Source organism: Desmodus rotundus, chromosome 10, assembly GCF_022682495.2.
Source record: "Desmodus rotundus isolate HL8 chromosome 10, HLdesRot8A.1, whole genome shotgun sequence".
Taxonomy (NCBI): domain Eukaryota; kingdom Metazoa; phylum Chordata; class Mammalia; order Chiroptera; family Phyllostomidae; genus Desmodus; species Desmodus rotundus.
Window position 1 is genome coordinate 77202343 of NC_071396.1, and position 14629 is coordinate 77216971.

Sequence of the window (14629 nt, forward strand, 5' to 3'; positions counted from 1 at the left end):
CTCTGTGAGGTGATGAAAATGTTCCACGTCTCGACGGGGGTGGTTGTTACGCAGGGTGTATACATTTGTCAAAACACAACATATTGAAGACGTAAATCACATTTAGTTGATTGTATAAAAATTGTACCTCGATATATTAAACTTTTAAGGAAACAGATTGTAGAACCCCGCTAACTTTGCTCTTTGTAGGAAATTGCCACTGATGCAAGTACTGGTACCCCAGACTCATCTCTGAGTCTTCCTAACTCTAGCCAAATCCTCTTCAAAGATAACCCCAGGCTGCATGTTCCCTCAATCTAAGTCAATCCAGAACACATTCATTCTTTTTGGTTCCTGGTGATTATTATGGTCCCGCTCTGTAATCTCCTTAATGTTTTATTTCGGAATAGATATTTACAAAAGTAAAAAATATATCCATGTAAAGAAGGCAACTCTTCCTCACACATCTATCAGCCCTAGAGTCCTGTTTTCCCCCTTCTCCAGCTTCAAAGCAAAAACTGCTAATAAGTTCTCGTCTTTCCAGGGCCGATCTAAGCCTACACAAATCTGTGCGTGCATCCGCACTTTTCTTCACCCGGGTAACAGCCCAGTAGATACAGCATTTCATACCTCGCCCCTTTCACTTAACAGTAAGTCTTAAATAAATCACTATATATAAATCTGCCTCATTCTTATATGGATATACCAGTCTTTACTTATTGGCCCTGTGTTGATATATATCCTTCTTCCTGCACATTCATTTTAATAAATCACTTTTTCTTGAATCGGGAAAGTTTGATATTATTTTCTCGTTTGGTTAAAATTTAGCAGCACTGCTCATTCTTACAGCAAGGAGTCCAGATCCTTCAGAATGAATATATCTTCAACAAAGAAAACTCCACTCTGTTAGAACCACCCCAAATCTAAGAGCATAGCCCAGTTGTGTTCAACAGAAATTTCTACGACGGTGGAAACATTTTGTACCTGCAGTGACCAAGGTGACAGCCACATGTGACTATTGAGCACTTAAATGTGGCTAGTTAAAATGAGGAGCTGAATTTTTAATTTTATTCTAATTTATTTAAATATAAACAGCCGCACGTGTCTAGTAGCTATTGTACAGTTCTATACCAATTTTTTGTTTAAATTTCTCCTCCAATTGTTATTTCTGAAATATTTTTAAGTTGCTATGAGGCCAGTATTTCTATGACTTGTCTTATTCTTCTCTTGCTGGTGGCCTAACCTCAAGGCAATGACAGACAGACAGCCAAGAGAAAATGTTTTCAGCTCCTGGAGGCCCTCATTTTGGGTGGAAGTAAACTGAGACCAGAAGCACTGTGTAACACGGTCAGGTTTTTCAGTGTGAACACATTTCTCCCCTAATTTCTCATAGATCCACTTACTAGTCCAAGTAGGATGAGGTTAGTTAATGTTGACTCAGATGCTTTTAGAGTACTGCAGTCCTAGAGTTCCTAACTTCCTTTACACAACCCATCGACATTAAGATCTGTTTCACAAACTGGCCCCAGAATTTCCTTGCAACTTACGAACCCGAAGATCAAGGGTATCCTGGAGCCAGTCTCCCACAAGCTACAGTCCAACGGACTTTAAAGCTCATTGCAGATTTACCTATTTTGGACCAACCTTCAGAGGTTGAGACAGAGTCAAGAGTCACAGAATCAGCATTTAAATTCTGTTGGTCAGAGACATGCCTAGAACCTGCAAAACCCAAAATGCAGGCTAAAGCTCTCATTGACTCCAAGTGCTGTCAAGTCTAGAAAGCAAACTCTTCATGATTTAAAAGTTAACACAGAAACACAATATTCAAAATGAGTAAGATGAAAGGTAGAGTTGAGGCTGAGAACTTGAGTATTTGAAAACTATTCTAGAAGAGAAACATTACTCCAAGAAAGTTTTTAATGATATGAAAATTAGTGTACTTCTGCTTTATCTGTAGCTTCTACAAAAAAGGTCGTAAAATTACCATAATCCTGGAAAGATACTGGTATGCTTCGTAAGTACAGGTTTTACCATTTGCCATATATTAAGGACAGATGATTGGGGAAGGGTGTCTTTTCACTGAGGCAATACAGACAAAAAGTTAAAATATGTAGCAAAGTTCCTTTACTTGTTAAACGTGATTTTGGCCACAGGTATTTAAGCCTTCTTTATTTACCCAAACAGTTTTAATGTCATTCAGATGCTCTGGTGGATGTAATTTTGCCAAGTTCACTGATCTGAAAATTATGGTTGTCACACTAGGCTTTGAAACAGAAGTAGTCCTTCTAAAGCCATTGTCAATAAATTCTGGGGAATGCCTTCAACGCAACATGAAAGAGCTCAAATTCCTTAATGTTCCATCATAAATTCAGACTAGGGATCAAAAGACTCAAAATCTTTCTCAAATTTGTAGGCCCTTAACAAAACTCCTTAGGTATTATCAAACAATTTCATTAAAGTTGTTGATTTAAAAACACCCAAATCCTACAAGTATTTCATTTCATTAAAAAAGAAAAGATTATATTTAGTAGGCAAATTCACATGCTCTGCCACAAGTATTTGGATTGAAACTCATCATCCTTTCTTAATTCTAATTCTTCCAACCCAATTCCCACTTAAATGGTCCAGCCAAAATATTTATGCCAAGAAAAAATACCTATTTCACTTCAATTATAATACATCTGCTGATATTTCTATATGGATTAGACACTGATGTCACTCCAGTGACATCACTCAGTCACTCTGATGAGGGCCTCTCCATTCATGACTGATGCTTTACCTTACCTCTAATCAATGAAGTTTACAGATTACAAGTGGTTTTAAATAAAACTATTGACCAGGAAATGTATCACTATGGTTGCGTCACTTAACCTCTGAAATATGCGGTGAAGTCATAAAGGGCAGCAAGTTAAGTTACAGATGCTCCCCCTACTGGCAGCAGTTTTCAAATAGAGTAACAATCTGATTACAGTGAGGTAAAAATTTCAACAAAAAAAGATACCTATTGGCACATGCCCACACCTTTAGAACACATAAAGACATTTGATAGCATTACTAAACAGACATTATAAATAATAACAGAATATTACCAGACAATGAGCAATATTATTTCCATGGTCAGAACTCAATTTCAAAATCTCACATTAAAAAACATTTCAAAATTCATGCTAAAACTTGAATGACAGAGTTAGCTCTAAAGGTCAGATTAAGTTTTCCTATTTACCTCTAAGGATTCCTTCAAGTCCACAGCAGAAACTCCATCTTCCTCTTCATCATCAGTCAACTGGTCCTGGGAGCAGTAGTGAGTGCTATAGGCAGAATGCTCTTCTATTGCTTCTAGCCAGTCCTGAAATATCCGAAGATTTAAGTTAAAGTGAAATGCATTTTTACTCAAAAGAGGTAATATGACAATGATCTAGAAAGCACAAAGTTTACATAGAAAAAAAAATACCATGGTCAAAAAAAAATGAAATAATGATACACATCACTTATCAATGACATGTCTAAATTTAAAAAAAAATTTCCCAGTACTTTAAAAAGGTATCATTTATAAGTTTATATATTCATTGATATTAATACTCAAACACATTATAAAAACTAAGTAATGGGGTGCCCTGGCTGGGTCACTCAGTTGATTGGAACATCGTCCCAAATGCTAAAAGCCTGAGGATTCGATTCTTGGTCAGGACGCAAACCTAGGTTGTGGGTTCAATCCCCGGTCAGGGCACATATGGAAGGCAACCAATTGGTGTTTCTCCCTCACATTGATGTTTCTCTCTCTCTCCCTTCCACTCTCTCTAAAATCAATAAACATGCCCTTGGGTGAAGATTAAAATAATTAATTGATTTTTTAAAAAAACTAGTGGGTGGAGAATTTTTCATGTCAAATTCTAGGTTATAATAATTGTTGAATAAATTATTGTAGAATAATGTATCCAAAAACAACTTTACTGACATGCAATCAAATTATAAGCACAGGAAACTCAGATCATTTTAAGAGAGCCAACAACTGCTTTCATGACTTAACTTTTACTATGTTTTTAAAAAAATCATTGACTTCAAAATAAAATTATTTGCCCTAAAAACACCTGTCTTACTTATTCCTCATTTCTTATAGTAGTTACTCAGGGTCATCCTTTACCATTTTATGAAATGTTGGGACAGTCATGATTTGAATTGTTTGGGGTTCTTGCAAGGCCAGGGTTAGCCACTCTGGAAGATAGATTCTTCAACGCCTTACATAATTTAGAAGAAACGAGAGAGGTCTATGAATACTGCTTTGATCTCCACTAAATAACTGCACTGTGAATTTCTGTCATGTGAATCCTTATTTCCCTGCTTCCTGCTGCTATTGCTCAATTTATCAAAGAGAGGACTGAGTCTACACTGTTACAAATCAGAACAGCTGGACTGGAGTCCAGGTTCTGTCACTTACAAGCTGTGTGACTTGGACAACTTGGGAGATTACAACAATTTTATTGTTCTCAGTTTCCTCAGCTACAATTTAGGGGCAAACTAAGTAATCATTTAGTTAGGCCTTTTTTCCAAAACCAGTAAGATTCCCTGGTTGATTAATAGAATCAAAAAAAAAAATATATATATATATATATATATATAGGAACAGAAAATATTTGCAGGTACATGTTGATAAAGAACTAATTCATAAGCCAAATTTCAAATAGCTTCATGTAATCACCCCTATTAAAAAGGTACAATCAAAAGATTTGGGATGTTAATATTCAACTTATATTCTTTATGTTTCTAAATGTTCTCTAAGTTTTACGAAAGATAAATGAATCCATAAAAATTACCTCTCTTGACTGCTGAAGGCTATTCTTAGGAACCTTGAAGCCGTGAAGAGTGTCATCGAAGCATTTAATAAAGAAGAGGCAGCTATCGGTGGACTTCACCTTGGATGTAAAGGAGTCAGTAAGGCCACTGCACTCGTGCACATAAAATAGAACCTTAAATTATTTACATACAAATTTAAATTTGTTAACATGATTTAATTATACCCAAAAGAGTAGCATTTAAAATACCATCTGCTCATTACTTCTTATAATAAGGAGTTCTTTAACTGAGTGTAAAAGAATGAGTAGATAAGATTGATAAAGATGGGAAAAAAGGAAAAGAAGAAATAATTATTTCTTTTTAAAATATAAATCTGGAAAGTGAGGGGATTTAGGAATGGGAAAGACAGACTTCTGCTTCAAGATCCTGCCAGAGGACTCCCTCACACCTTTGTGGAAAACTATTAAGACCTAGACGTCAATCAAATAGCAACCACTTGAAGGAACTGGAGAGTAAACAAAAGTTGACAGGCTGATGGGAGGGGCAAGGGGAGAGGGCACATTTTCTTGGAAGAAAGGAAACAAGGAGCTTTACAAATAAGTTCCCACCCCCAAGTTTTTTGACCTGGGACTAAGTACAGTCCAAACGGTGACACGACACATGTGGGAAAACCCGCAGTTCTCATGTTTGGGGAATTAAAAATGGAAAGCTGGGGAGCCACAAATGCTACAGAGAGTAGGGGAATCCCCAAAGGAAAGAGACAGGAGGGGTCCCCAAACTCCGTCTATTCACATCTCTGATGCACAGAAAAAAATCAAAGCAGTCATTTAAATACAACCTATCTGAATGCAGACTAGAGCTGCTGTCCAAGAAGCAGTTTACAATCCAAACGCAGCCAAGAAAATGACCTGCTAAAACAAAGGATATTAACACTTAACGGAGAAAAACAACAGAATCCAGAACCTCCAGAACTTAACATTCATAGTATTAAAGATACAATCCAAAACACCTGACACATTAATAAGAACATGGAACACTTTCTCAAATGAAAGCTAATTAAAAAGCAAAGATCGTCAGAGTGCACACTAAGGACTCAAATATGTACTATTTACGGAAGACGAAATAAAACGTGTTAGACAGGTTGAAAGGACGTAAGTAGAAAAAGTGACACTATGCCAACAGCAGGCATAACAAAGCCTGAGTGGTTACATTAATGTCAGGCAAAATAGAGCTCAAGACAAACTGTATCACAGGACACAAAGAGAAGTCCCACATAACGATAAATGGGTTAATCACTGGTATGGAAGTATGTGGTCAATGACAGAGTAAGAAATACACGATTTCACAAGCACGGTCAGAGATTTCAACACCCCTCACTCAGCAGTCGTAGAAAATCTGAACACTGGGGACCACGACAAGCAAGTATTTATAGGGCACTACAATCAACAACAGCACAACACACGTTCTTTTCAAGTGCATTTACTACTAGGACAGCCCACAAGTAGAGCCATCAAGCAGGTCTCAATACATCTGACAAGACAGAAATCGTATAGGATATGTTCAATGATCAAAGCGAAATTAAACTGTAAATCAAAAACAAGATAATCAGGAAAACTCATTTTTTGGAAATTAAACAACACACATCCAAATATTCATTGGTTGAAAGAAGTTATCACAACAGAAATTAGAAAATATTTTGAACTGAATGATCATAAAAATACAACCTACCAAAATTAGCAGGATGAAACTAAAAAGCAACAAAGGGGGGAGTACGGCTTTAAATGACCGAGATTAGAGCTGCGGTGCACTGCTCATGGGGACATAAAATGTGCAGCCACCACGGAAAACAGTGTGAGAGTTCTTCAAAAAACTTAAACAGAACTTCCATGTAATCCAGAAATTCCACTTCCAGGTATGTACCCAGAAAAACCGAAAGCACGATCCTCAGGAAGAGACACTTGCACAGCCATGTTTACCGCAGCGTTGTCCACAGCAGCCAACAGCTGGAAGCAATCCTAATGTCCCAATGAATGAATGGATATAGAAAATGTGGTAGACACATACGATGGCATGTTGTTCGGCAGTGAAAGAGAAATCCTTCACAGGCTACAACATGGATGAATCTTGAGGACGTTATGCTAACGAAACAAAGCAGTCACGGAAGAACAAATGCCGTGTGATTTCACTTACAGGAGATACCTGGATGGTCAAACCAAGACAGAAAGGGGGCTGGCCACAGGCTCTGGGGGGCAGGGGAGCTGCTGTCGAACGGGCACTGAGTTTTCCCCGGGAAGATGAGGAGACTTCGGGAGAGGGATGCTGGCGACGGCTACAAAACAGTCTGAATGTGCTTAATGCCACTGAGTCGTACATTTAAAAATCAAGATGGTAAATTTTATGTGATGTGTGTTTTACATTTTATTTAACAAATGAACACTTAAGAGTTGTAAACTCCTGTATCAGAAAAAAGATATCACATCAATGGCCTAAGCATCTACCTAAAGAAACCAGAAAGTGAACAGTCACTCAGTGAATGCCCATTAGCTTCTATCGATATGGGTTGATACTCATAAATGTAGGGTTTAGGGAGACATTTATATAAGAAACAAAAGTTATAAAACAAGGTGAAGCATAACACAGCAGAAGCTAATCAGTTCCAGAAAAGTTAAAGACCGAGGAATTTTAAAAGAGCAGGGGAAGCAACTTGTTTGTTTTTGGCTGAAGAGAGACAAGAATAAGATAAAGAACCCAACTGAGGAAAAACCCTAGTGTTGACTGGAACAATCGCGAGCAGGAAGTCACGGGCAGGAACAGAAGAAAATGGCCAGGACTGCATCAGAAGAAGAAACAAAACGATGGGAGGGGTAAGACTGGAAAGAGGTTCCCTGGCCTCGGTCCCATGTGGGAGAAGGAAGGGGTGTGAGGAAACTGAGGGGACAGCTTGTGTCACTGGGCTGTCCTGCCGCAGAAGGCGACTAAGGCTGTGGACACCGCTGGACGGAGAGTGTCTTCCCTGGAAACGGCGGGTTCAGCTCTAAGAGTGGCTGGACGCTGCGGCACGCCGACAACCCCGACACCGGGCGGGGGAAACAGGCTTTGTCTAGGCTCCCACCTTGGACTAATCTCCAAAGAGGAAAAGCTTGCTTTGTGTCTGGCTTGGTAAAAGAAAAACAGCCAGAAGTAAATACAGAAAATCTAAGAATCCTGATTTTGATATAGGCTTTAAATTTTAACACCAAAAAATCTTCCATTGCCTGATTCACCTACATACAAATACATATATACACACATGTACACCCATATGTATGTATGACTACACAAACACAGGGTGGGGCAAAAGTAGGTTTACAGCTGTGAGTACATCAAAGATTATTCTTTTATTAGTAATTAATATATTATTTTCCATATGAACAACTGTAAACCTACTTTCGCCCCACCCTGTAGAAACACATCTATTTCTTTTACAGGTTTTTGAATCATCTCTCATCCCACAATATGGGAGGGTACACAAAAGTTGACTTGGTTTAAAATGAAGATTCTCCCCAATAGTTGTTCTCAAGTACTTTCTCCCCGAAAATTTAACAAGGCATTTTATACAAATGGTTCAGGGCAATCACTTGCAGAATTGATTTCGCGGTTTGAGCAAAAGATGCGTGCGCCATCCTACCGTGCATACTGCTTGAGTTAGGTGTTTGCACCCCTGGCGGTAAATCTTACGGACTGCATCGGGCCTTCAAAATGAATATTAAATTATCAAGGTGAGAGGAAAAGAGATACGTGAAAACGTTTAATCGTTCAAAATGACATGCTGAAATGTAATAAGCAAATCAATCATAACACTTACTGTTTCCTGTACCACGAAAGGACTCCATGTTCTAACACCACCCAGAATAATCTCCAGCCAAAAAATCTTGAACTCTAGGCGAAAATGGCAAAGATTTTCTAAGCTGACACATCTAGATTCGAGTACTCGACTGAAAAAAAGTAAGTTAGTTATGAAAGTCCTGACCTTCCAACTAAATAGCACTCCTGAACCTTAGAACACGATCGAACACAAACTTAGGTCCCATGCGCCGTAACGAACGTGCCACCGCTGCAGGGTGACAGGAAAGGCCCAAGTTCATGCTCTGGCAATACTGTTCAGGGATATTTACAAGAAATGTATCGGGGGCTTCAAAGACAACTTCCTCTAAGTCCTGTTCAACTTCTAAAAAAAAAAAAGATTATCCTAAATGTTTCTTATGCAATCGAAGGATGCATGCACTGAAACATACAGAGGGAGTGTTTGCAAGTGCAGGAGAATGTACATGCTCTAACAGTTATAGAAAAACTGAACTCTACGGTGCAGAGACATTTTTAGACCCAGAAAGACTGCATGTGTGCTCTGTGACAATTCAAACATTAAGTTCTTCCTAAGTCCTGAAAAGCAACACTGTAATTCTGTGATTAAGTAAGAACACTGCCATCTTCCCCCACTCCGTTCCATTCAAACTTGCCCACCTAAGAAGTGTTAGGCCGTGAACACACAGGACAGTGACCGCTACAAATGGACGCCCGCTGAAGCCCAGCAGTGCAACAATGGCCGTGTGATAAAAACCCAAGAATGACTGAATCACATGTACTTCCGAATTAATTGTAAAAAACGTATCAAAAACAGAACACCTGAGAATTCTTCTTCTCTCTAGCTTTATGGTTAAAAAGGCGTCCCAACCTACCTTCCAGAGAGGGCCTTCATACCGCTTCAGCGCTTTGTAGAGGACCTATCGCAAAACATCCTTTCATTAAAAATGCATCTGTATAGTGTAGGAATTCAAAAAGTTTTACCAAAAATTATTGTATAAATGTAATCCATTACTACATACCTTATTACCGACAAGAATGTGCTTCACTTCGGCACCCTGGGCCAGGTCAAGGGGTTTCTGCTCTGCACACAACACAAAGGCAACAGGCCGTCAAGAGCTCAACTGCACTGTGGACTGATGCTGCCACTGCAGCACATAACAATATCCTCTGTTATTCCCTCGACTCCACCCTCCTCTTCTCCCCCAAATTACCCACCCGAAGCTGCCATCTCAATCCTTCATAGCCTCCTTTTCATAGCTAGTATTAATCCTGCAAATCAGATTAACCGCGGAACACTCTGTACAAGTTCCGGGATCACTCAAGCTCTCTTGCCGTAAGTCACTGTAGTAGTTCTCCTATGGCTGCTAACACAAATTACCACAATCTTAGAGGCTTGAAACAGCACCAACTAACCCTTTTACAGTTCAGGAGGTCAGAAGTCCAAAATTACTTCACTGAGCTGAAATCAAGGTGTTGGCAAGGCTGCAGGCCTTCCGGAGGCTCTAGGGGAGAATCCGTTTCCTTGCCTTTCCCAGCTTCTAAAGGCCACCTACACACACCCCATGACTCGTGGTCCCTCCTTCTGCCAAGTGCGTCACTGCAGCCTCGGCTCCACCCTTGCGTTTTTCTCTCTTGATATTCTGATCCTCCTCCCTCCTCCCTATGAGAACCCAGGCGACTACACTGGGCACACCTGGATAATTCCGATTTATCTCATGGTCTCAAGTTACTTAACTAATGACATTTGGGTGGGGCCATTACTCAGACTGCGGTAGCCACTGTAAAGCTACCTCACAGGGGAACAGGCAGCAGAGACAACTGACAAAGTAAGGGTGTGATGGTCCACACGCAACTGAGGACCAAAGGAAACCATGATAAAGGAGAATGAAACCAGCAAGAGATTATGGTTTCCTCACACATGCAAGCACTCTTGTGTTTTGCCAAACAACAACAAAAAAGAACAGAACTTGTTTGTCCAAGTTAATTACTGAGTTCTTAAGTGAGCAGGACGCTACATGAAGAATGCCACTGAAAAAAAAAACATCTTTTAACCTGAGATAGCTTGTAATTGCTAGAGAAGCAAAGGCTACACGTAAAACTTCACAACAAAAACTAGCCCTTCCAAAGTAGTATATCAGACTGAAACGCTTCATGCAGTAAGGTGATATAGGCTAGAAATAACCTTTTTTAAAAACCTGTATTATTATTTTATCATTAAGAAACCCACTCCTCTGACTACAATGACGCCCAGGCTTGGTTAACAGTGACGTTTTCTGGAGGTAACTACACCCCAGACTTTCTGGTTATAACCACGGCCTTCCTCTCTACATCCACTGAAGACCAGACTCATGAGGCCTCAGCCCCTGCCCTTCTATTCCTGGAAGACGCCAAGGCCATCTATGTAGGAGGCTTTTTCAGAGGAGAAGACGACTCTGTCTCCCCAGCAGACAACTGTCTCCTTTGCTTTATGAGGCAGAGAGCAATCCCAAACCACAGCCAGGCTGGGACCTGCGCAGGCCTCAATGGACCAAAACCTTTGAATAAATACCAAACACCTGGTGTGTGTTCGGTAAAATTTTTGTATAAATATTTCTGAATAAGAATCCATTATGTACCAATTAATATTTTAGGTACTGGGTATTTAGCAGTGAACACGAGAGAAAAAAATGGGGGGGATGGAAAAAGGGAAAAAAAGACAATAAATTGATAGAAAGGATACATAGCAGATAATAAACTATGCTATGCCAATGTTTTTTAAGTGAATGATAAGACAGAGAGCGACTGGGAAACCAGTTTAGATTGAAGATTTGGGGGAACAGCTAATCAGGGAAGGCCTCTGAGGAAGGGATGTTTAAATTGGAAGGAAGATTCAAGCCTTGTGAAAATAAAGGGGAAAGACATTCCAGCAGAAGGAGCAGCTAATGCAAAGGCCCTGGGGTCAGAACTACCGGTAATTAATGGTCAAGAGATACAGTCAGAGAGGTAGACAGAGCCACATCATGAGGGCTTTGCAGGTCAGACCTTTGTGAGCCAGTATAAGGAGTCTGAGTTTTATTTTAGATGGCATGCAAAGCCACTGGGGTTTTAAGTAGAAGAGTGACATGGTCTGACTCATGTTTAAAACCCCGTCAAAGTGTTAAAAGGAAAAAACTTGTAAAGATAATTGGGGAAATTTGAACTTTCACTATTTGATGATGCTTAGAAATTATAATATTACCAATAGGATAATGCTATTATAGTTATGTTTTTAAATATCTCTATCAAGATAGAAGTCACATACCACACAATTCCCCCATTTAAAGTATATAATTCAAATGCTTTTTAGTATATTCATAGAGTTGTGCCATTATCAAGTGGTCATGTTTTTTTAAAGGAGCCCTTATGTTTTATAAATATAAAATATGTATAGACAAAATAGCATATTTTATCTACACATACCAATCATTATTGATAATTCCTAAAAGAGGGTGATGTGTACATCAATTAATTATACTATTCTATTTTTTAAGCTTTGGGAATTGCTACAATAATTTTTTTTAAATTATCACTGTGGCTGCTATGTGGAAAATGGCTTGTAAATGTAGGCAAGAGAAAAGCAAGGATAACAGTCCCAAAGCAGCAAGAGCCGAGGTGCAGGGGACTGGGGGTCTGGAGTAGAGAGTCAGTGGTCAAATGCAGACAGTGGTAAAAAGGGGGAGAAGTTCATGAGTTTGAGGTTTATTTTAAAGGCAGAGTTATAGAACTGCTGATGGAGAAAACTGGGGCTGACCGTATATTCTTTAGTGGAGAAAAAACTTTTTGTAATGTTAACTGAGAAAGTGCTAGCACATAGGAAGATGTCTTATAAAAAGGCCTGGCAACGTTGTTATTTTCATTCTGTCTACAGGGCATTTGAGAAATTATTCCTTCAGGCAGAGGGGAGGACAGTGTGATTTCTTTCATGGAATTCTGCCCTAACACCAAAAATAAATTCTGAACTCCTGCCAATGAGCTGAATTCCCAGTATAGAGCCCTCATTTCCGCATCCAATGTCAAAAGCGCCCGGCACACAGTGAGAAGTCCAGAAAATGCCTGTGAACTGAATGAAACAGCCTCCTTACCTGGACAGGCACCACGCCAGTCATTTCACAGCTGCACTCTGTCCCCTATCGACCTCAATAAAATGCAGTGAAACACAGGAGTGATCCAACAGCTAGATTCGGCATGACAGATTCTCCCTTAGTGGGAAGACTGAGTAAAAATGTCAACACTCTCCAAATTAATTTACATAGAACACAATTTTAATTAAATGCCAAAGCATTTTTACTAAGAACCCATGAAAACTGTTTTAAATGCCATCTGGAAGAATAAACAGATAAAAATGTCCAAGAAAATCCTCAAAGAAGATTGGCAAGGGGAAACCTTATCTGATATTAAAACGTTACAAAAATAATCATAAAAGTGCAATACTGGCAAAGGAAGAAACAGACGAGACAATGAATGAACAGAGAACGTAAAAAGAAACTAAATTCTTCAAATGTATGAGGAAGGCATAACAAAACAATAGAAAGGAAAAGATCGTGCAACACAGGGTAATATAAAGATAAGTGATCAGCAAATGTGCCACGTCCTCACACACACTCTCACGTGGCTTTTCCTGCTGCAAACCCTCAACCACAGCCACGGAGCTGGGCCTCTGGCCACTTTTCTGAGGTCACCTCCCTCCCCCACCTGCCCCACTGTAGCAGCTTTCTTCTTCTTCACATCTGTCAAGTGCTGTCCTACCCCAGAGCTTTCACACTTGCTTACTCTTTGCTTTCAACGCTCTTCTGCCAGATGCCCACTGGGCTCCCGCCCTTCCCCGATTCAGCTCTTTGCTCAGATACTTCCCGGAGGCCCTCCCGAACCCCCTTTCCGAAACCCCAGCCATCGCTCTCTAGCCCCATGGTCCCATTTTCTTTTTCTGCACCTTATTGCCTGGCATTACCTGTGTTTTTTCTATCTGATCAAACATAAACTAGAAATATTTACCAAACCTCCACCTAGGTGGAGAAGGGTTAGAAGAAATAAAGAAGAAGATCAACAAATTTGATTAAAAATTTAAAACATCCTTGTCTTTAAAAAAAAAGACTAAGAAAATTTAGTCATAGGAAAATAAAAAAATAAGTGTTATCCTTATCACTAGAGTTTTGGGGCAAAGATTACATTATATCTGTGTGAAATACTACTACCCAGAAGGTGAGACATAAAGACTGTGTTATCAGGGACCATATGGAAAAACTGTTAATGCTTGATAAAAAGCAGGATTTTAGTATGTCAACTCTATTTATAAGCCATAAACTAAAGTGAGTGTAGATACTTCCTAAGGTGTTCGCCAGCCCACACCCTTCCAGCATTCTCTGAGCACTGACCTGTCCATACCCCCAGGGAAAGAGCCAAGCAGCCCTGACTGTGCCGTTGGGCCCTGACCCCATCATCCCACCTGACTGCACCGGAGGCAGACACCTGACACAAGCAGGTACCATCAGATTCTCTCCCAATGAAATTTAAAACACAGGTGAGGAGATCCTGGTCTACGGAGTTACAGGACAGCCGTGTCCCATCATGCACACTGAAAATCACACACAGCTGACCTGTCCAAAGACCAAAAAATGACAGACCACGTCAGAATGAGAGCAAGCTACACACACAGTGAGCAGCACCTCCTTGGTTCTGAACAGCTTCCTGGTTCCTCATTCCATCCCTTCTAACAGCATTTCCTGCCTTGGAATACCACGAGATACCTCTGTAGTCTTATGTTAACAATATATGACCTTTCTTTTGCTTATGCTCTTTCTAAAGTTGGTATCTATTATTTCAAACTTTTAAACAAAATCTAACAAAGAACAAATGGATGGTTGCCAGAGGCAGGGAGCGGGGAGGGGTAGACAAAATGGGTGAACTGGGTCAAAACAATCTTCCAGTTATAAAATCAATCAGCCCTGGTGAGGTAATGTACAGCATGGTGACTAAAGTTACTAACACGGTACTGTGTATA

General features: G+C 39.8%; 1 protein-coding gene across 2 annotated transcripts in view; it reads right to left on the reverse strand.

Moving 5' to 3' along the window:
• Window positions 1-14629, reverse strand: part of OSBPL1A (oxysterol binding protein like 1A) — a 201224-nt gene that overhangs the window by 132946 nt on the left and 53649 nt on the right. For both annotated transcript variants that reach the window (XM_024580141.3, XM_045188012.3), the window contains 6 exons: window positions 9633-9694; window positions 9486-9530; window positions 8615-8688; window positions 8438-8501; window positions 4791-4889; window positions 3203-3325 (listed from right to left, as the gene is read on the reverse strand). In XM_024580141.3, coding sequence (XP_024435909.1) covers window positions 3203-3325; window positions 4791-4889; window positions 8438-8501; window positions 8615-8688; window positions 9486-9530; window positions 9633-9694 — 467 coding nt within the window. The remainder of the gene's footprint in view (window positions 1-3202; window positions 3326-4790; window positions 4890-8437; window positions 8502-8614; window positions 8689-9485; window positions 9531-9632; window positions 9695-14629) is intronic.